The sequence below is a fragment of the Eptatretus burgeri genome, chromosome 13 (genome assembly GCF_056783735.1).
Source record: "Eptatretus burgeri isolate ZD-2024b chromosome 13, Ebu_testis_v1, whole genome shotgun sequence".
Taxonomy (NCBI): domain Eukaryota; kingdom Metazoa; phylum Chordata; class Myxini; order Myxiniformes; family Myxinidae; genus Eptatretus; species Eptatretus burgeri.
In genome coordinates this window covers 63,486,573-63,508,590 of record NC_140973.1, presented here as the reverse complement: position 1 = coordinate 63,508,590, position 22,018 = coordinate 63,486,573, and the positions used below count along the sequence as shown (strand labels likewise).

Sequence of the window (22,018 nt, the reverse complement as noted above, 5' to 3'; positions counted from 1 at the left end):
ACATTGTTTTTCTGTTGAAACAATGCTTGAAATGGCCTCATTTGTCATCACGTGATTTTGTCAGGTGCCGTCAAGTGAAAATTACACAAGGCGGGAAAACGTAAACCGCATACGACTTACTTACTCATGGTTTGACGATCCTATTCCTGGGGGTGACATTTTCTCATATTATTTAATATTCAGTTCAGTGAGGGACATGTAGCCAATGATGCGATGCACGATTCAAACAGCAGCAAGATACTGCCCGGGATTATTAAAGTTACATACAAAGTGATGGACTGACACCATACCAGGTGGAACAGACAGATCATTTCCTTCCTGGAGATCACGAGTAAGCCTGCTGGATTTTCAGCGACATTCCAATCGCAGCATGGCAATTAATTGCCTGGGATTATGTTTTCATTTAACACCTTTGGTAGGACTTAAACCCACAGCCGCTGGATACGAGCCCAGTGTCGTCACCGCTCGATCACCCGAGCTGATATGTTTTTCACTTGTAAACAAACTGGTGTGACAATGCTGACGCTGTAACAGTAACCAGTGGCTTATGTAATATTTGGAACTGATTTCAAGAAAAAATAAAAATTCAGCACAAATTAAAGATGAGAGAGAGAGAGAGAGAGAGAGAGAGAGAGAGAGAGAGAGAGAGAGAGCTCGGGAGAGAGAGAGAGAGAGAGAGCTCGGGAGAGAGATAGAGAGAGAGCTCGAGAGAGAGAGAGAGAGAGAGAGAGAGAGAGAGAGAGCTCGGGAGAGAGAGAGAGAGAGAGAGAGAGAGAGAGAGAGAGAGAGAGAGAGAGAGAGACACAGAGAGAGAGAGAGAGAGAGAGAGAGAGAGAGAGAGAGAGAGAGAGAGAGAGAGAGAGAGAGAGAGAGAGAGAGAGAGAGAGAGAGAGAGAGAGAGAGAGAGAGAGAGAGAGAGATTGAATTATCCTGAACAAGATGAAGCATGGAGATGAGTCTGGAAAAATGGAACTTAAGTTAAAATTGATGATAAAAAGAGATTCCAGGACCTTGTATATATCCAGGTAGCCACACTGCTGATCAAACTTGGTGTAGAGCGCGTTCAGCATCCCAACAACTTGCATCGGAGTACAATGGACACAGATGGCTGTGAATCCTACAATGTCTGAAAACAGGATGGTAATATTATCAAACTTCTGTGCATCCACGGGAAGTCCCTGCCACAGCTTCTGAGCCACATCGCCCGGGAAGATCCGGTACAATAAATCCACCGTCTTCTTCTTCTCCTCTTCAAGTGCTTGCCTTGTCTGCTCCAATGCATCCTGAAAATATCAAGCAAAACCCTCTCCACCTGGCAACAGTCAATACCATTCCTCAACATACTTTATGCATGGGCTCGAAAAGTTAAAGGAAAACTAAACTGCACAGTAGTTTCATAAATGGAGTGCTACGAGTCGATCGAACAAATAAATATTTCACTTTGCACTCTTTTCTGAAAAACATAAAGCCATGAGGCAATGAATGCACTTCATTGAATTTCCCATTGATTATGACAGAGGCAGCTAAGTGTTGCCTTGCAGTTTGTCGATTGGCTGTGAAAGCCATGTGTATTTCAGATGTGTTTCGCAGCCAATCAGGAACCGACAGAGACGAGACATAATCACCTTGAAACTTGACATAAAGCAGTGGGAAATCCATGAAATTGTATTTGCTGCTTCATTGCGAGATTTTACAAATCAAAGGATGGAAAGTGAATAAAAATATATCATAAGATCTGGTATAATTAAATCCCCTTTAATAATACATCACCTCTCCTTAAATATCAGGGTCACGGAGACACGGAATTGACACAGACTTGTGCAGACATTGTACAAGTCCTGCCCGTGGGAAGCAAGAATTTTACAAACCTTAATACAACGTTTTTAATGTTGTGAACATTATCGCAGGGACAGCAACACATTTGAGAATACAAAAGCTATCCAAGAAGAACACATCTTATGACACAATGCAATAATAACTAGAAGGGCACGCAGGAGAGTGCGTACCTCTCCCACGTAATGCCTGATCCACGAGAACATATGGGGCCCAATACATTAAAAAATATCATGCTATGCAGTGCGATATCGTTTTTGGCCCTATCTCTCAACGGTGAATAAACACTTTAAAAATTAAATAATTTCGTATCCAGATCCAGATTTGGATTTCACCGAAATTGAATCAATTCTTCCTTGTCACACACCCAACTTGTCCACCAAGTTTCGTCCGAATCCGTCCACAACTTTTTGAGATATCGTGCTCTATATAATTTTTGGTCCTTTCTCTCAATGGTGAAAAATCACTTTAAAAATTTTCGTCGTAGGATCCGGATCCGGATCTTCACCAAAATCAAATCAGTTCGGCCTTGTCACACCCAACCTGCCCACCAAATGTTATCTGAATCTGTCCACAAGTTTTTGAGATATCCTGCACACAAAGACAGACAGACAGGGGTGAAAACATAACCTCCTTCCACCTTCCATGGCGGAGGAAATAATAACCTATTCATTGTTATTCCATGATCTGGTGAATAAATGACCAAATGAAGAATTAGATTAAACTTGTGCAGGCCCGTAGGTGCGTGCCCGTAGGTGCGTGCCAGTATGTGCAGCTTCGTTCCTTCGCTCTCGTAAAGGATGACTGAATTGGGGCATTTTTTCAATTAGATCGGACCAACCGTATCATAAATGGCCATAACTTGGGAAACACCTGGGAAACATACTCAGGTCCCCAGCGACAATTGTGACGTCATATCAAACGAAGAAGAAGAAGAATTGTGACGCCCCATCTCTCTCACCCCCCTCTCTCCCTCCTCCTCTCTCCCTCCTCCTCTCTCCCCCTCTCTTGAATTGTGATGCCCCCTCTCTCTCGCCCCCTCTCTCGCCACTCTCTCGCCCCCTCTCGCCCCCCTCTCTCTCACCCCTCTGTAAATGTATTCACAAATGTCTACCAAGCACAACAATTATATAGTTTAAACCTTGGGAAAAAACAGCTTTCAAACCCTTGGGAAAACAGCTGTTTCCCTTGGGAAAATTCAAACCTTGGGATTAATTAATAATTTGAACAATTTATTTAAACCTTGGGAAAAAAACAGCTTGTCATTGGTCGACAGATAAATGGCCGTAACTTGGGAACCGCTTATCTGATTAATATCAAACCTTGAAAAGGCACATCCGCGGGTCCCCAGCAATATGCCTGGTAAGTTTCAATCAGATCGGACAGTCAATCGTGCAAAAAAGATTTAAAACAAATAAATAAATAAATAAATAAGCATGAAGTGTGACTTCATTCGTGACGTCATAGCACCGTGTCTTGTCATTGGTCGACAGATAAATGGCCGTAACTTGGGAACCGCTCGTCCGATTAATATCAAACCTCGAAAAGGTACATCCGCGGGTCCCCAGCAATGTTCCTGGCAAGTTTCAATCAGATCGGACCGTCAATCATGCAAAAAAAAATATTAATAACAAAGAAAGAAAGAAAAATAAACATTAATTGTGACGTCATTCGTGATGTCATAGCACCGTGTCTTGTCATTGGTCGACAAATAAATGGCCGTAACTTGGGAACCGCTCATCCGATTATATCAAACGATGAAAAGGCACATCCGCGGGTCCCCGGCAATATTCTTGGCAAGTTTCAACCAGATCGGACCGGCGGTGGCGAGAAACGGCAGTCGCAGACAAACAGACGGACAGACAGACAGACAGACAGACAGACAGACACACACAGATTGCTGGAATTATAGATACTAGTGCGGGCCTGTAGGTGCGGGCCCATAGGTGAGTGCCAGTATGTGCAGCTCTCTCTTGTCCCTCTCTCTCGCCCCCTCTCTCGCCCCCCACTCTCATCCCCCCTCTCTCGCCTCCTCTCTCTCGCCTCCCTCTCTTGCCCACCTCTCTCTTCCCCCTCTCTCCCTTCCTCTCTCCCCCCTTCTATCTTGCCCCTCACTCTCACCTCCACTCTCATCCCCCCTCTCTCGTCCTCCTCTCTCGCAGATATTGGTCGACAGATAAATGGCCATTACTTGGGAACCGCTCGACCGATTAATATCAAACCTCGAAAAGGCACATCCGCGGGTCCCCAGCAATATTCCTGGCAAGTTTCAATCAGATCGGTCCGTCAATCGTGCAAAATAAATAAATAAATAAATAAATAAACAAACTAATTGTGACATAATTCATGACGTCATAGCACCGTGTCTTGTAAATGGTCGACAGATAAATGGCCATAACTTGGGAACCGCTTATCAGATTAATATCAAACCTCGAAAAGGCACATCCGCGGGTCCCCAGCAATATTACTGGCGAGTTTCAATCAGATCGGACTGGCGGTCGTCGAGAAACGGCAGTCGCAGACAAACAGACAGACAGATATACACACACACACACACACACACACACACACACACACACACACACACACACACACACACACACACACACACACACACATTGCTGGAATTATAGATAGACTAGTACGGGCCCGTAGGTGCGTAAACGACGACTGGATTGGGGAATTTTTTCACCCCCCCCATCTCTCGCCCACTCCTCTCTCCCCTCTCTTGTTCCAGTACCCTCTCTCGTGGGTGAGGCGTGCCAGTATGTATAGCTTCGTTCCTTCGCTCTCGTAAGTGACGACTGGATTTGGGCATTTTTTTCAATTTGATCGGACCAACCGTATCATAAATGGCCATAACTTGGGAAACACCTGGGAAACATACTCAGGTCCCCAGCGTTCATTGTGACATCATATCAAACGAAGAAGAATTGTGCCGCCCCTCTCTCTCGCCCCTCTCACTCCCCCCTAGTCTCGCCCCTCCTCTCTCGCCCCCACTCTCACCCCCCTCTCGCCCCCTCCTCTCTCTCCCTCTCTTGAATTGTCACGCCCCCTCTCTCTCACCCCCCTCTCTCCCCCCCTATCTCACCCCTCTCTCTCTGTAAATGTATTCACAAAAAACAAATAAATAAATAAATAAACATTAATTGTGATGTCATAGCACCGTGTCTTGTCAATGGTCGACAGATAAATGGCCATAACTTGGGAACTGCTCGTCCGATTGACATCAAACCTCGAAAAGGCACATCTGCGGGGCCCCGGCAATATTCCTGGCAAGTTTTAATCAGATCGGACCGGCGGTCGTCGAGAAACGGCGGTCGCAGACAGACGGACAGACAGACAGACAGACAGACAGACACACACACACAGATTGCTGGAATTATATATACTAGTATGTGCCCGTAAAAAAAAAAATAAAAATAAATAAATAAATAAATATTACAACCGCGAGCAACAAACAACCACACAGGCCGTTTCTTCGTTCTCGCGTGCCCGTACGTGCGTGGCGCGGAAGTTCGCATATCACAGTTACGATGATTCGCAATTTAGGTTTTAATGGCCAATTATTCAATCAGCGCCAACGTATTTTGCCTTATCGCAATGTCATTGCAAGGAAAACCAAAAAGAGAAGAGAAGAGAAAAAAAAATTACTTCCTGGTTCGGAGCATACCAGCACTCTGATGTTACCGAAATTTATGCACCGTCTAATATGAAAACGATCATAAATTGGGGCATTGTGTTTATCTATAAATGCGCATAAGAACCGAGAAATTATTAGAATACACGAAGTCATCACTCTCCGGAAGTCCAGACGTTGTAACCCGTAATGGGGAACGCAGCTGAGCTTCCCTTCCCCATCGGCCACGCCCACGCAACAACGTGTCCTGTCATTGGTTGGTAAATAAATGGCCATAACTTAGGAAGCACTTGTCCGATTAATATCAAACCTTGAAAAGGCACATCCTCAGGGCCCCAGCAATATACCTGGCAAGTTTCAATTAGATCGGACCAGTGGTTGTCAAGAAACAGCGGTCACACACACACACACACACACACACACACACACACACACACACACACACACACACACACACACACACACACACACACACACACACACACACCTGGAATTATAGATGGATAATTTCTACTAGACACATACATCAGTAAAAAAAGGACTGTTACTGTACCTTGAGTTTATCAAGCCGTTTGAGTAGGCCATCCTGCGCTCTGGTCTGCTCCCCGACCAAGATCAGGTCCCTTGTGGCATCATGCACCGGGATGTCGGAGAGGAAGAGACCCCGACCCACAAGCTCCTCTAACCGCTCAACACAGGGCGAGCCCAGGAAAAGCAAGGAGCTAGACTCGGTCACCCACAACATTTGTCCTTTCAACTCCATCATCTGCACAACACAGTTAGGCCGTGGAGGGAATCGGAGAGGAATGATGGAGAGAAAGTGAAAGGAAAACACAAGGAGGAAACTTTCGTGGATCAATTACTTGGAGGTTGCTCTGAGAGATTACCAATACATCACAAAACGATGTGTCGAAGAATCGAGAACCACGTCATCGAAAAATGTTTTGAATATTTACTTGTGGAATTTACATTTGTATTCAATACTACTTCAGCTGTTGATGTTGGCCTAATTGTAAACATTGATCAATAATTTCTTGCTGTTGGTCCATCACTCCACCCCCTACCCTTTGGTTGTTTGTAAACCTGCTGCTCCTCAATGAGCCTCGACCCTCGCATTAAAAAGTAAATAAATCCTGTTTGACCTTATTGTGAATAGAACTCCATCGTCGTTGGGTTCAAAAGTTCGTCATTGTTTACACACAGTAAATATCTGCATTTTTTTTGAAAGAGAGCTTGGTATATAATTCCGACAACAGAAGGATTAAAACCTTGTCTACATACTACGTCAGCACATGACTCGAACCTTCCTCACCTGCTATTCTCTGCACCTTTCTCCTTTGCTTTCCCTCGTCTCCTTTACCTTCCCTCACCTCCCATGATAAGATCAATCAACACATGATAATCGCAGTATTTATACATATATGTATGAGCACGTTAGGCCACAGTGTGCTTGGCAGATCTCTCAGTTGAATGTGCCATTAAGCTGAAATTAAAGGTGAGTTACACCTTTAATTTAGTGTCATTACGTAAAGCAATATTGCCATTTCAGCTGCAAGCATCTTCTCAAAAATGACATGTCGCATTAATTATTTCTGGCAAGGTCTCTAATTCGATTTGGCAACTTTGCATTTTTGTCATAAAATGATTCACTTTTAGAAAACTGAGTTCAAAACCAGATTTGCATTGACAAAAGAAAACGACATGTTTGAGCATTTACAGCAGGTAGCAGTTGCGTTAAAAGCTCAATAAACCATGAATTTTACACCTTTTTAGGGTTACTCCCACTACTACTACGGCTCAAATTATTCCCACCTTTTTGTGGGGTTGGCCAGAGAACGTATTTGGCTCAAGTCTTTCACAAACCGGTTCGTCAGGCCTGTCGATCGGCTGAAGGTGATACCAGCAGGAATTTGTAATTATCTGTTCAGGGTTACTGGTGACAACTTGTCTACTTTTTGCAAAATACCACACATAGTGGGATCTTTACCAGCTACCAACGACCATTGCTGGCAGATGGGTCTTCCAGGCTAACATCCTTCCGATGGACGGCACATACATTCGATGCCTTGTCCTGTCTGTGAAACACCTGGATGACAGTTTACAGCTGGGTCAGGATTCAAACCTCGGCTACACAGCTTAGAGGCAAGTACACATACCCATAAGCTATCTTTCTGGGGCAATTATTTAGAATGGTGTGCAAAAAAAAATTCAGATTTTTGATATTTTCCATATAAATGGTGTAAAAATTCTGCACCAATGATTTATTTGTGATTTGTGCTAATTTTTATACAGATTCAAACCTTTCTCAATTTTTATTCTGTCCATGACATTTCCTCTTCTAATTCGGGTAATATATCGGTATTGTATCCAAATTTACTTCAATTAAGCTTGATTATTCCTATGAAATTGAACATGTGTTCTGCGGTCATATTTGCTTAGCAGGAGGGGTGACTCCATCATAGACGTTTTAATGTATGAGGGCGATTCCAGGATAACCTGCACTCTTTGTTCGAAATCATTGAAAACAGCGACATCAGTAAACCTTTGTGGAAGAGGAGTAGCAACTTCCGGCAACTCTTATGTAAGGTGACTTCACAGCTGACCGAAGCGTTCTGGGTATTCGTTAGCCATTTGAGGACGGTGTGTCATGTGCTGTGGGTCATCGCTGTGTAATGAAGTTCCTGATGAATGATGGGAATCAACCGAGATTAGGAGGGGCAATGCTACAAAGAATTACACTTTCCTCCACTGGTGTGTGTGTGTCTTCCAACATGATGGTGCAGAGGAGCTGCGGACTCATCTTTGAGCTGTGTCGTCTGGGTTTGCTTCCTGAACCTAACTATGAACTGTCAGACTGTTACTTCGCAGACACGCTGTTGCATCACAAAGTGTGCCATCCATTGGATGAATGTTAAGCCAGGTGTCACATATGCTAGCATTAGCTTGTGAATGTTGAGTATCCAATGATGTCTTTTGCGGAGTAGCTAAGTTAGCACTGGTACCAGGAACAAATTACTCATACCTGACAACTTCACTTGAGTATCAGGCCTGGGTAGCCGATCAGTCATGAAAGACTTGGGCCAAAAACTTTCCCTGTTTGACCCCACAGAAAGAGACTAATTAGGTCATTAAATTAGTATATATATATATATATATATATATATATATATATATATATATATATATATATATATATATATATATATATATGGCGACATTAGTCAGTGAGACGCAGGAGTTCAGGGTGAACGCACGCACGAGGAGGACGGCATGATCCTTGTAATCATGTTGAGTCGATTTGGCTCGTGTGGTGAAGCAAGATGCTGCCCTTTGGCTCTTGGTTCGGTCAGTGAAGACGATCCACACACAAAGCCACTGCACTGGGTCTCTGAGCTTTGGTGTGGGGTGCCGCTCGTGGATTGCCTGGCGTGCATGTCTACCACTACGAGAGAAGCGACGAGGCGCAATTTTGTGCATGTCTGCACGTGCGAATAGAAGCGCCTCGATTCCAAATTCCACAAAGACCAGCTCTGGGCCAAGCTAAGTACAAGAATACTTGAAAGGAAGGGTTTTCTTTTTATTTTGCTTTCCCTTTGTCTGTATTTGTGTCTGTGTGAAGAGGCGCCTCGACTTTAGGATTTCTTTACTTCATTATTATCATTACCTTTTGAATTACTGTTCTTTGTAAATATCTGTCTATTTTCATTAAATGTGTTCCTTTTAAGAAGCTGTAGTGGGGTAATAGTGTATTCATAGTGGGGTTCGAGTATAAACCCTCCCTGTGCTCCTCTGATCCTCCGCCCCTCCGCCATTGCGCTCCCTTCCCACGCGTGCATTAATCTCTGAGACTTGGCTGTAGGCCTTCAAGGGAGAAGCTTGGCCATCCATCCAGGTAGGAGTTAAACCCCCTGAACATGACAATATATATATATATATTTTTTTTTTAAGGCTCTTCTGGCTAAACAGGAGAATAGGCTCTGCCTGCGAGGCATGAGCTAAGCATAACTACAGCCCCCTACTTCCCAGCAGGATTGCACAGTAACCAAAGCCAGGAAGATAATTCAATTTATGAGTCCACCCCGGAGAGCGAACATCCACGGACACATATTTCAGGCTTGTTGGCCCTTGGCAGTGTGGAGCAGAAGCTCCTCCCTGGATGTTCCCTCACGTGTCTGTGGATGTTCCCTCTCCAGGGTGGACTGCTCTATAAAATTTAGAATTAAAGTATCTTCCCGGTGTTGGCTGTTGTGCAATCCTAAAAATTTTGGGGCTGTAGCTCTGCTTAGCTCATGACAAATAGGTGGAGCCTTTGCAACTGTGTAGTCAGAAGAACCTTTTTAAAATTGGGATTGTTTTTGGCAACCCCCAGAATTATTTTGTGTCCCACAGACAGGTTAATGTGTGGCAGGTATTTCCTCTTAATCAGGATGCATACAGAAATAGCTGGTGTGGCACTTACTTCCTGGTACCCATGACAGTAATGGGGTTTGATATCTAATATATAAAGCTCATTCTAATAACTTACTGATATTATTGTTTGATACGTTCCTGGTGACATAGAAAGCTGAAATTTCACGCGCTGATGCATATCGAAGCCAATACGCCGGGAGATATCACAAAACCATTGGAAAGTGTCTGCAAATGAAAATATTAGAAAATAAGTGCAGCCTTGTTGTGTTCACTGCAGTTGAGAGACCTGAGACAATGGGGAAGCATGGTTTGTTATTGCTTACAATGTGTAAGCATTCTGCACAGGTGTGTGTATATGTGTGTGTATATATGTGTATATATATATATATATATATATATATTGTTGTGGTTGAGGAAATTCGCAAACCACCATTCAGGTTCTGTAGGTGAGATATCTCTGTAAGTACATGTGTAGTTAGCCCAAACCCGTTGTTTAGAGGGAATAAATGTGATTCATTCGGGCTGCGACCCTTTAAGATAGCCGTTTTTCTGTTCTATCTCTATTTTGAGCCAACCACGTCTCAACCGCCATCACACAACAACCACCAACCGCAACGCCGCTTCACAACAACAACAACGCCAACAGCCACGACCTTTACCTTCACAGCACACCATCCCGCAACCATCGCATCACCACCATTCCAAGCGTCACCGTGGCCAGGGACCGCCACTTTAGACCCTCCACCACCTTCGCCTCTCCTTCTGCGGCCATTCCCACAACACTTGTGAACGCCGAGCATCAGGCTGTCCTGGCCTCGTGCGGGACGCGCGCCGAGCCGTGGGTGCAAAAAGCGGCCTTTCCGAGGAGAAGTCGGATCAGGAATGATACACGCCCACTTCTGTTCCGTCCTATCAGCGAGCGTGGGGCGATTTGGCCCCGCCTCCAGGAGCGTCGGAGTAGAATCGATATATGCAAATTCGAGGATCAGGGGAGGTTCACGCCCACTTTTCCTCCGTCCAATGGGCGAGCGTGGCTCCGCCCCCGAGCTCATCCTGATCCGGAAATTTGCATATGGGTTCTCCTGCCGTACTATAAAGCGCCGAGCGCGGGGCGAATTCAGTCAGTAGTTTTGGGCTCGGGCGAGTTGGAGAGGTGTGGTGGCGGCGGATTGTGGCAGCAGCAGTCAAGACGGGTCTGGAGGAGAGTCAGTCTGTCGGTGTTCGGAGTCTGTCGGGGAGCTGCAGAGAGGGGAAGCCGGGAGCGCGGTCGAGGTCGCAGTGGAGTCGCTCGTCGCGGGACCCAAGCAAGCCAGCTATCCTCTTTCCCCAGAGCATCAACAATTCCCCCCTTTTTCCCCCCCGCGCTGAGATAGTGCGGAAAGGGGGCCCCGTTCCCACCCCATTCCAAGCAGTGCCAACGAAACCCACGGAGGAGCGCGGAGTCGGGGCACCGCCGCCACATTTGCGGCTCATCACAAGACGGGTAGGCTCCGCCCGGTCTCACGCCCACAGGCCCCGTCTGCCCCCTTGTCGTTGAGGGTGGCCCTTTTCTTTTGCTTTTGAGTATATGTGTTGTCGGCGCCATCTGTAAAGTAAAACTGTGTAAGTGTTGCTGTGTGCTCGCGTAGTCGGTAGTAGATCTGCATTGTCGTGTTTCTTTTGTTACATTTGCTTTTGGTGCATAATTGTTGTAATTGTATATGTGTACTTTCCGTGTGCCGTGGAATAAATGTGAATTATGTTGAACTGTTTTTCCCGTTTCGCTTCGTCTTTTCTTTAATTGAATCTCCATCTTGCTTCACGTAAAGGGTTGGTAGTGAGCTAAATACGCCCGATAATTAATCGGAACCGTCGAGATTGACGATAACACCGCTCGGTTATCCCGATAGTACGGAACGGGTCGCTTAAAGTGGCCCGTGTCCGAAGTCGACCTGCGGTGAGGTGCGATCGCCCGGTCTACCCTCCGTGTGGGTACTTAGGTAGGTCGAATTTGGCGAACAACCCTATCCCACGCGGGGGGCCGATTGGCACGATCGCGGTGAGGCTGAAAGGCCCACCCGTGACTAGTTCCCGGCATTAGTCCGAGAGGGTCACGACAGAATTGTCCGTCCGGTGGGCGACGTGCCGCGATTCGAGTTACGTGGCCGCTCGCACGCCGGCGGGCGTGAATTCGCGACAATATATAAATATGTCAAGGCCCAAACACGTCTCTCATCTGCAATTGAAGGGACCAACCAATGAACTCTCACCTAATCAATTATCCCAGGCAGCAAGGATCTTTAAATTATTAATCCCCCACTCTGCTAGCCCAAGTAAGGCTGCCTTAAGCAACCACTAAATGCTATTCAAGGTAAGCCCTTTGGAAGCCTTGGTGGTGCGCACGTTTCTGTCAACGTTGTCGTTGATGACTCACCAATAAGTGATGAAATCACTCTGGCGACTGAGGGGAGTGAGTAGCATTGAAATTCTCATGTATGTATGAGTTGTGAAAGCCATGCAGCTGTGAAGGAATCTTGGTACGGTTTGCAACAGCAAAGAGCTTACCTTGTGTAGCTTTTCTTTGTTGCTTTCGGCAGCTTTCTTTGGGCTTTTTGCATGCCAAACCCACATGGATCATTAACTTCTGATTATACTTACACAACTGCAATACAAATGGGTGTTAGCAGTCAAACATCACTAACCGTGGCACCAGAAAAATCTGAATCTCGATGGCTTTTGATAATAAAAGGTGTGTTGACACGAGCCAAAATCTGGACGAACGAGAGGGTCTGCAGCAGAGGAGAGAGCACTGTGAAGCAGTCCTCAAAGCGGGGTCTTAAGGGAAGATCTCGTAGTTGCCGCTGTAATCCTGCACCCATTTGAACAATGTGCAGTTCCGCATCAAGGACCATGTGAAAAGGAAACGCCTTGCAGAAGGTACCAATATCCACGTACATCTTCCTGGTAGAAGGTGAGGGAGCCGGGCGTTGAGGAGAGATCTTTGAAGCCAGGCCACGGATGGCAAAAGCAACAGCGCTGGTCTCACCGCGGACTGTCCTTGTCTTGCAAAAACAAGCATCATCTTCCCACGAAGCCCTAGGAATGGGCATCACTGTCACGGTTATTCTGTACAACTCACGCGCTGCGTCCTCAATAATTCCTGGAAAAATGGCGACCAGGACAGGTGTAAGGTGGAAACAATGCACAATCAAACATGCCTCTTCATGATTCTTGGATATTCCTTCACCACCATTGCCTACTCGATCTTTGAGGAGTCTTGTGGGCTCAGTGGCCTCACATTCTTGAGATGTTCCAATGGGGTTGCACGTGGCCTGATGTTCAAAAATGTCTTTTCCATTGTCATGGCCACAAATGACGTGACGGAAATCGGAAGCAATTTTGTGAAATTCATGATCTTCAGAACTTTTGTCAGCATTGGAAGCATGAAGAGCATCTGTTCTTTTCCTCACAATTGTCCTTTTCAACAACAGCTCAGGAGAAACCTTTGCAACCTCCTCCATTCTTTTTATTTCATGTTTGGCCGATACTTCTATGCAGCAGAACGACGGCCAAGGTTTGGTATCCGAAGCTTCCCGAGGATCCTTGGTGCTGGAAATGCATCCAGATTGTAAAAGAGCATCCAGGCTGTTGAGGAACTCGTACAAGTTACCGGCCAGTGCATGAAGAATTCGACCACTGGCCTGGTAGCACAAAGCGAAAAGCTCTCTTCCACAGCGAGCTTGGACCTCTTCCACGGCAACACCTACAAAACAAAGGAGCTTTGTACGTTAAGAGTCATAATAGCTTAACTTGCAGTTGGGGAATTTATGATTTCAATACTTATTTTTGTTTTTAGAAATCAAGCACCCTCTCTATTCCTCACTTAACCTAAAGCAACCTCTTCACCGAAATAAAATGCCAAGGTTTTGTGAACGTATTGGAATCGAAAATCCACTCTTACGACTATTCATGGTAGGTCAGTCAAATGTTTTGCAATCATGAGAAAAGAGTTATCTACATGTTACATATGAAAACATATCTTCAACCCAACCCTTCCCATTATGAGGAACACAGTCACCGCCTGCACCCACCCTCAATAACTCCTACCGAGCTCGTTCCTCTTCTATCCGCTCATCCCTTCCCTACTCTTCCTTTTTCTCCCCTATCCTCTTCGTTTACTTAATTTATTAGCCCATGCTCACGAAGCGAAAAGTGCGGCTCAGCGATCGGTCCTGTATGTATGTGTCTGCATTTTGTTATTCCCTTTTCTCTGGAACCGCTTGTCAGATTGACACAATTTTCACCAAAGGTGTCACTACTCATGTTGAAACCAGCCATTAAAAAAACCCTTCAAAAATCTCTGGAAATGGCTGAACAGATCGAGGAGAAACCATTAAAGGTATGCCTATTCATGAAGAACAAAAAGTTCCCCTCCTATGACGTCAATGGTCACATGGTTTGGCAGCCATATTGGATTTACCCAAAAACACTCAAAAATTCTCTTCTCCAGAACAGCTGGACAGATCAACGGGAATCTTCACACATATGTTCTCCAAGCTTTGGGAATACCAGAGTGTTCGTGAATAATTGATATCACATGCTTTGGCAGCCATATTGGATTGAAGGGAAATACTTTAATAAGTATTTTTTTTGAACCATTGCATCAACCATTGTGAAACTTCGAAATTATGATCTCGCAGTCATGGGGAATATATGTTTTAAATTTCTACCTCATTGGACGCATGGTCTGGCAGCCAGAATTATTTGATTTTCTGAATCTGCATTCCTTGTTATTTATATATATATATATATATATATTTTTTTTTATTATTTGAATAAGGCTCACTTGGCTGCGCCTGGATGGGTTTGAGGGTAGAGGAGTAGCAGTTGAAACCCGAGTCCTATCCAGGCTCCTCCTGATGACTTCATCTTTGCTTTTTGCTTGTTCAGGTTCTTTCTGATGACTCCGATGCAGTTCCTATTTTATTTGGTCTTCCATATGATGTGAATTTAATTGTTATCATTACAAATTTGGCGCCAGAAGAGTTGGCTCAAACCAAGTCCTTCTCAAGACTCAAGGGTAATCAGTCTATGAATACCATCAAGTTCTCACCTATCTTACCCCCTCCTTCCTATAATTGCATATGTAATATGTAGCTCCTGGGCACCCTAAAGTACAGGTAGTTTTTCTGGATTTCTGTGTCAAGTACAACCCATTTTAGTGACTGTTGGTCACTGACCGTAACTTGTTGATTTTAATCCCAACGTAACAAGTGTTCTGCACTAGTCATTGGTGTGCAAACACTGGAGCACCATGTCCTTTAGAGTCGCAGTAAACTGACTGCTTCATTTGCATTCACTTGGGGATTGTGACGTCATACTGACCTCATTTGAAAGAATACTCTTCTGGGTAGTTTTTTTGGGCTAATTTATTTCAACCTTTGCTGGATACTTTAGGTTTCAGTGAATAATAGCCTGTGTTAAACATTCCCACCACATTCATATTCCAAGAGTGTGTTGATGATGAAAAATACGTTTTTATAAAAATGAAGGTCAAGGTGGAGGTGAATTATTTGTGAACCCCTGTGTAATTAAGAAGGAAATGCAACGTGAGGTGACCTCAGGGTTCAGAGATGAACGTCTTAAAAGCTCATTAAATATTTCTTGGACCAAAAGAGAGGATCCCGGAGAGATTCAGGAACTCGAACAAGAGCAACCAATGTGATTCGACTTGAGGGAGCTGATGCATTGACTTTTTTTATTTTGTAAAGAAGGTCAATGACTCCACAGTAATCTAGCATATTATGGAAACTTCTTTCAGAGATGCAACCTTCAACAGAAGCAAGGTATAAGATATATTCACTCCAGTGGAAACCCAACATCCTCCAGATATCTCTATACATATATATATATATATATATATATATATATATATATATATATATATATATATATATATATATATATATATATATATCTTTCTCGGCAATGCTTACACTAGGTGGTTTTGGGGTGCCGGCGATAACTCGCCTACTTTTTGCGAAGGATACCAAGGGATCTTGAAGGCTCACCAACTTATGCCAGGAGACAGGACATCTGGTCCATCCGGTGGATGGAGCACCAACTTATGCCAGTGGAGTGGACGTCCAGTCCATCCGGGGGATGGAACAGAAAGACACAATGGGATCTTAAACATCCACTAACCTACAGTCCTGCCAGCTCCCAGTTGGCAGTTTAACGTCCATTCCATCTGGACGATGGAACAGAATTGATCTCTTGCCCTGAATGTGAAAAACCAGGGTGGAAGTTTATAGCTGGGTTAAGATGCGAACCCTGGATAGACGGCTCAGTGAGTGTGCAGTACTTCATGGCTATCTTGCCAGCCCTCCAAAGCACCATTACAGTACAGCTATTGAAAGTAGCCATGAGGGACAACAACAAAAAAAAACTGTGGTTTTCAAAGTTTGGAAACATTTGAAGGCACAAAATGGAGCTAAAGTTCTGCACATTAGGAGCATGGCAATCAAGGATCTGTCTGGTCATGCGGAGGCAATACACTGTGACTAAAGCAATCTCTGCTCCTTACCGAAAACTGCAGCCGCAGCTTGGAGAGTGTAAAGTGAGTCCTGTGCGGTTGTTTGACCACAAGCCAAACTTCCTGGTGAGTCTTCAGGCATGTCAGGCAATTCCCTGGAGGATGGCATCGTAAATGTCTCATAAAAATGCAAAGCCATTGAAATCAGGGGAAATTAAATCTTGGGAGAAAAAGAAGAGTGATGTCATGATTTTCATTGTTTGCAAGATAGCCTGTTATGAAAGGCGATGAGTGAAAGGGTTGGATTTGAACTGAGAAATAATACAATACATTTCCAGAATTATCATTTAATTGTGTCTGCAGGGTCCGTGGGGCGTTCAGAATATTCTCAGAACGAGATACTCACAGCAGTTGAGAAACGCCAAGGGTTTTATAATTTTCATTACGCAAGGATATAAAGTAATAAAGACTTTTTAAATGGCTCAAATATCATATACCATATGTGTTTGCAACTGGCTACTCATCTACTATTCCTTCAAAGGCCAAACCCAACCCAAAATAAAAGGTGCCAAAAAAAAAAAATTCTTACCTTCTTATGGTGTCAACCAGGGAATGTTTTTGGCCCAAGTCTTTCATGAACCGGTTGGCCAGGCCTGACGTTCGACCAAGTAATTTGGGCAGGAATTTGTAATTTTCTGGCAATAACTTCCCTACTCATCATGAAAGACGCAATGGGTTCTTAAACATCCACTAACCTACTGTCCTGCCAGACGGGTCCTTCGGATGAACGTCCTTCATGAGCATGGCCCTGCATTTGAATCACGACGGAGACAGTTTAAAGCTGTGCCAGGATTCAAACCAAGGCTAGACAATTCAAAGGTGAGTGTGCGTACCTCTAAGCTATTATGCCAGCCCATGCCCATTGTCTACTATCTCCTCCTTAAACATCACTGTACTTTGTAGTAGTAGGGTTAGTGTACTCACCTGTCTAGGAGGCTTTACACAACACAACCTTACCCAATTCTGCCCGAAGGTTACAATCATTGTCCAATTATTGTCCCTACATTTTACATCTGACTTACCCGTGCCAGATCCCTAATACAAGAGTAATTCTCCCTGACTCGCAAAAAAAAGTCCATATAATAATTATTATTATTATTATTACTGGTGCGTGCCCATAGGTGCGTGCCAGTATGTGCAGCTTCGTTCATTCGCTTTCGTAAAGGACGACTGAATTGGGGCATTGTTTCAATGAGATCGGACAAACCGTATCATATATGGCCATAACTTGGGAAACACCTGGGAAACATACTCAGGTCCCCAGCGTCAATTGTGACGTCATATCAAACGAAGAAGAAGAAGAATTGTGACGCCCCCTCTCTCTCACCCCCCTCTCTTCCCCCTAGTCTCGCCTCTCCTCTCTCCCCCTCCTCTCTCGCCCCTCTCTCTCTCTCGCCCGCACTCTCACCCCCCTCTTCTGTCACCCCTCCTCTCTCGCCCCTCCTCTCTCCCCCTCTCTTGAATTGTGACGCCCCTCTCTCTCGCCCCCTCCTCTCTCCCCCTCTCTTGATTTGTGATGCCCCTCTCTCTCACCCCCCCTCTCTTTCCCCTCTCTGTAAATGTATTCACAAATGTCTACCAAGCACAACAATTAATTCAAACCTTGGGGAAAAACAGCTTTCAAACCCTTGGGAAACAGCTGTTTCCCTTGGGAAAATTCAAACCTTGGGATTAATTAATAATTTGAACAATTCATTTAAACCTTGGGAAAAACAGCTTTCAAACCTTGGGAAACACTTGGGAAACAGCTGAAATGGATGAAGAACGATATCAAACCTTGAAAAGGCACATACTCAGGTCCCCAGTGTCGATTGTGACGTCAAAACAAACGAAGAAGAAGAATTGTGATGTCAATCGTGCAAAAAAATAATAATAATAATAAATAAACATGAATTGTGACGTCATAGCACCGTGTCTTGTCATTGGTTGACAGATAAATGGCCGTAACTTGGGAACCGCTTATCCGATTAATATCAATCCTCGAAAAGGCACATCCGCGGGTCCCCAGCAATATTCCTGGCAAGTTTCAATCAGATCGGACCGTCAATCGTGCAAAAAATAAATAAATAAATAAATAAATAAACATTAATTGTGGCGTCATAGCACCGTGTCTTGTCATTGGTCGACAGATAAATGGCCGTAACTTGGGAACCGCTCGTCCGATTAATATCAAACCTCGAAAAGGCACATCCGCGGGTCCCCGGCAATATTCCTGGCAAGTTTCAATCAGATCGGACTGGCGGTCGTCGAGAAACGGCGGTCGCAGACAAACAGACGGACAGACAGACAGACAGACAGACAGACACACACACACACATTGCTGGAATTATAGATAAATTATTATTATTATTATCACATTCGAGCTATAGATACCCTCCGTTCCCGCATAACAAGTTCTGCTGACCCAAGTCCATTACAGCTGATGGTCAAAACATCCCTCATAGCCCTCACCCCTATTAAATTAGCTCCCAGTTGGCAATTTAAATTTCATTCTTCAAGTGTGGTAAGGTCTGTAAACCAACTACCATATAGCTTGTGTGGTGATGATGAAACTTAGGCCCCGTTGCCAGGGTTATCAATCCTGTTCTCATTCCATGATGCCAGAGAATGTGACGAAGCTTTTATTTTCCATTCCAGTCATTGTATGTGAACATTTGTTTCAACTTGCAACTTCAATCAATCCATGATTATAAACTCCTCTGTATAGCCTTATTGCAACCTTCTTGTCATTAATAAAAGGTGCACAAGTTTTTGAAATGCCTCCTCATTTATAGATAACAATCAGACATGCTTGGAATATCAAGGTAATCTGTTTACCATTGTATTGCTCACCTCAAATAATTTTTTCCACCAAAATAATCCAGCGTTTTCCTTATCGCTTCCTGCAGTTTTTCAGGCTGTAAAGAGATAGTGTAAATTCAGCGGTAATTAAAAAAAAACAGCACGAAACCTCAAAGGCACAGATTAAAAACGAGAAGAGCACTTGGCAGAGCGCATACCTCTGCCAGGCTGGTTAGTTTGGGTTTTGTAACAAACTGATAGGCTGTATATGGATTTGGATCTGAACTAAAATTTAATCGGCTTGTTCTTGTCACCTAACCAGCTCAACCACCAAGTTTCATCCGAATCTGGCCATAACTTTTTGAGATATGCTGTATATTGCTTTAGCCTTATCACTGAATGGTGCAAAATCCCTTAAAAAATTCTCGGATACAGATCTGGATCTTCACCAAAATGTAATCATTTCGTCTGCGTCACATACCCAAGCTCTCCACCAAATTTCATCCGAATACGTCCACAACGTTTTGAGATATCTTGTTCACAACGAAACAACAAACCAAGCAAGCAAAAAAAAAAGACATCGAATAGAGCATGATACTTGCAAAATCCATCCCCTTCTCCAAAGGTTGCCATGGATACATGAAATCGTCCATTTCAAGATTAAAATTGACAATTTTAATCAAAGCTCAGGTGAATCGGATGAAAAATGATTATTTTTCAGATTGAAATTGATGATTTTAGAAGTTTGACCTTGAGTTGACCTTTGACCTTTTGACCTCAAAAATAGTTGCTTTCCCAATTCAGTGATTGACTTTGCAAATCTTGTTCAACTTTCAAATGAATAGGATGTAAATTGATGATTTTATCAGTTTGACCTTGAGTTGACCTTTGACCTCGAAATAGTTGGTTTCCCAAAACAGTGACGCAAAATGCAAATTTTGTTCAAATTTCGGGTCAAGCAGATGAAAAATGACGATTTTTGAAATTTGACCTCAAGATGACGTTGGACCTTTAACCTCAAAATCAAATGAGGCTTTTAGAAAACTCACCTAAGTTGTTGACCTTTGGCCTATGGTGACCTTTTGACCTCAAAAACAATAGGCTTCTTCCTTATGACAAACTACCATGTGGTGAAGTTTTGTGAAAATTGGTTTAAAATTGTGACCTGAAGGTGATAAACGACAGACAAACAGACAAGATAACAAAATCGACTAACCAACATACTTGAAAAATCTTCAATTTTGCAAGTAACAAACAGATAGAAAGAAGAAGAAGAAGAAGATGTCGTGCAGAGCACGACACTTGCAAAATCCATAAAACAAATTTGACCTCAAAAATAATTGGTGGTTGAATTTGATGACCAAATATGCAACTCCTCTTCAAATTTCAAGTCAAAAGGATGAAAATTGACAATTTTAGAAATTCGGCCTATGTTGACCTTTTGATCGATGTTGACCTCAAAAATAATTCCCGGTTGAATTCAGTGACCTGAAATATAAATCCTCTTCAAATTTCAAGTCAATCGGATGAAAATTAAGGATTTTAGAAATACCACCTTTGTTGTTGACCTTGGGGCTATGTTGACCTTTTGGTCCATGTTAACCTGAAAAATAATTGGCTGGTTGAGTTCAGTGATCTGAAATATAAATCCTCTTCAAATTTCAAGTCAATCAAATGAAAATTGAGGATTTGAGAGATTTGTTGACCTTTGGCCTCGGTTGACCTTTTGACCTTCTTTTGACAAAAACAATAAGCTTCTTGCTTGTGATAAACTCTACAATGTAGTGAAGTTTCGTGAAGATTGGTTTGGAATTGTGATTTGTCGGCGGTAAACAGACAGACAAACAGTCAAACAGAATAACAGAATCGATTGACCAATATACTTGAAAATTCTTCGATTTTATAAACTAACAAACGGACAGACGGAGGTGAAAACATAACCTACTTCACCTTCAATGGTGGAGGTAATGATAGGTTAACTACTCGGCCTTTTAGTTCCACAAAGCAATTTTATTTGTGCAACGTTGTAAGGTTACGGAAAGAAAATAAGCTCCAAAACAACTCGAATTTTCTCTCCAGTCGTGGAAGAGTTGGCACGGCATTAAAACAAAGAAAAGAATAGAACGGAACTCGGTAAAGCGTAAACCTCCTCCAGGCTGAAGAGTTTAGGTTTTCTATCCCACTGATAGGCATCTATGATATATGATGTGTTATCCCACTGAAAGCATAAACTGGAGACATACTGACAGGTATGTTTTATGTATTTTTTTTTTCATGTATTTTAAGTTTTATGTATTTTTAAAACAGCTTGCAATCATGTTTGCATGAAAGCTGGAGTTATCCTCAAAGTGATAAACTGGAGACATCCTCAAAGTGATACAATGGAGACATTTTCAAAGTGATAAACAGGAGACATCCTCAAAGTGATAAACTGGAGACATCATAGTGATAAACTGGAGACATCCACAAAGTGATAAACTGGAGACATCATAGTGATAAACTGGAGACATCCTCAAAGTGATAAACTGGAGACATCATAGTGATAAACTGGAGACATCCTCAAAGTGATAAACTGGGGACATCCTCAAAGTGATAAACTGGGGACATCCTCAAAGTGATAAACAGGAGACATTTTCAAAGTGATAAACTGGAGACATCATAGTGATAAACTGGAGACATCCTCAAAGTGATAAACTGGAGACATCATAGTGATAAACTGGAGACATCCTCAAAGTGATAAACTGGAGACATCATAGTGATAAACTGGAGACATCCTCAAA

The 22,018-nt window shown here is 43.4% G+C and overlaps 1 protein-coding gene across 3 annotated transcripts in view; it reads right to left on the bottom strand.

The window, feature by feature from the left end:
* The window catches only part of GUCY1A2 (guanylate cyclase 1 soluble subunit alpha 2), a 118,659-nt gene that overhangs the window by 72,828 nt on the left and 23,813 nt on the right, over positions 1 to 22,018 (bottom strand). For all 3 annotated transcript variants that reach the window (XM_085852779.1, XM_085852776.1, XM_085852778.1), the window contains exons 2-6: positions 19,290 to 19,354; positions 16,449 to 16,552; positions 12,565 to 13,625; positions 6,027 to 6,239; positions 1,011 to 1,283 (exon numbers count right to left, since the gene is read on the bottom strand). In XM_085852779.1, coding sequence (XP_085708905.1) covers positions 1,011 to 1,283; positions 6,027 to 6,239; positions 12,565 to 13,625; positions 16,449 to 16,539 — 1,638 coding nt within the window. In that variant the 5' untranslated portion in view covers positions 16,540 to 16,552; positions 19,290 to 19,354. The remainder of the gene's footprint in view (positions 1 to 1,010; positions 1,284 to 6,026; positions 6,240 to 12,564; positions 13,626 to 16,448; positions 16,553 to 19,289; positions 19,355 to 22,018) is intronic.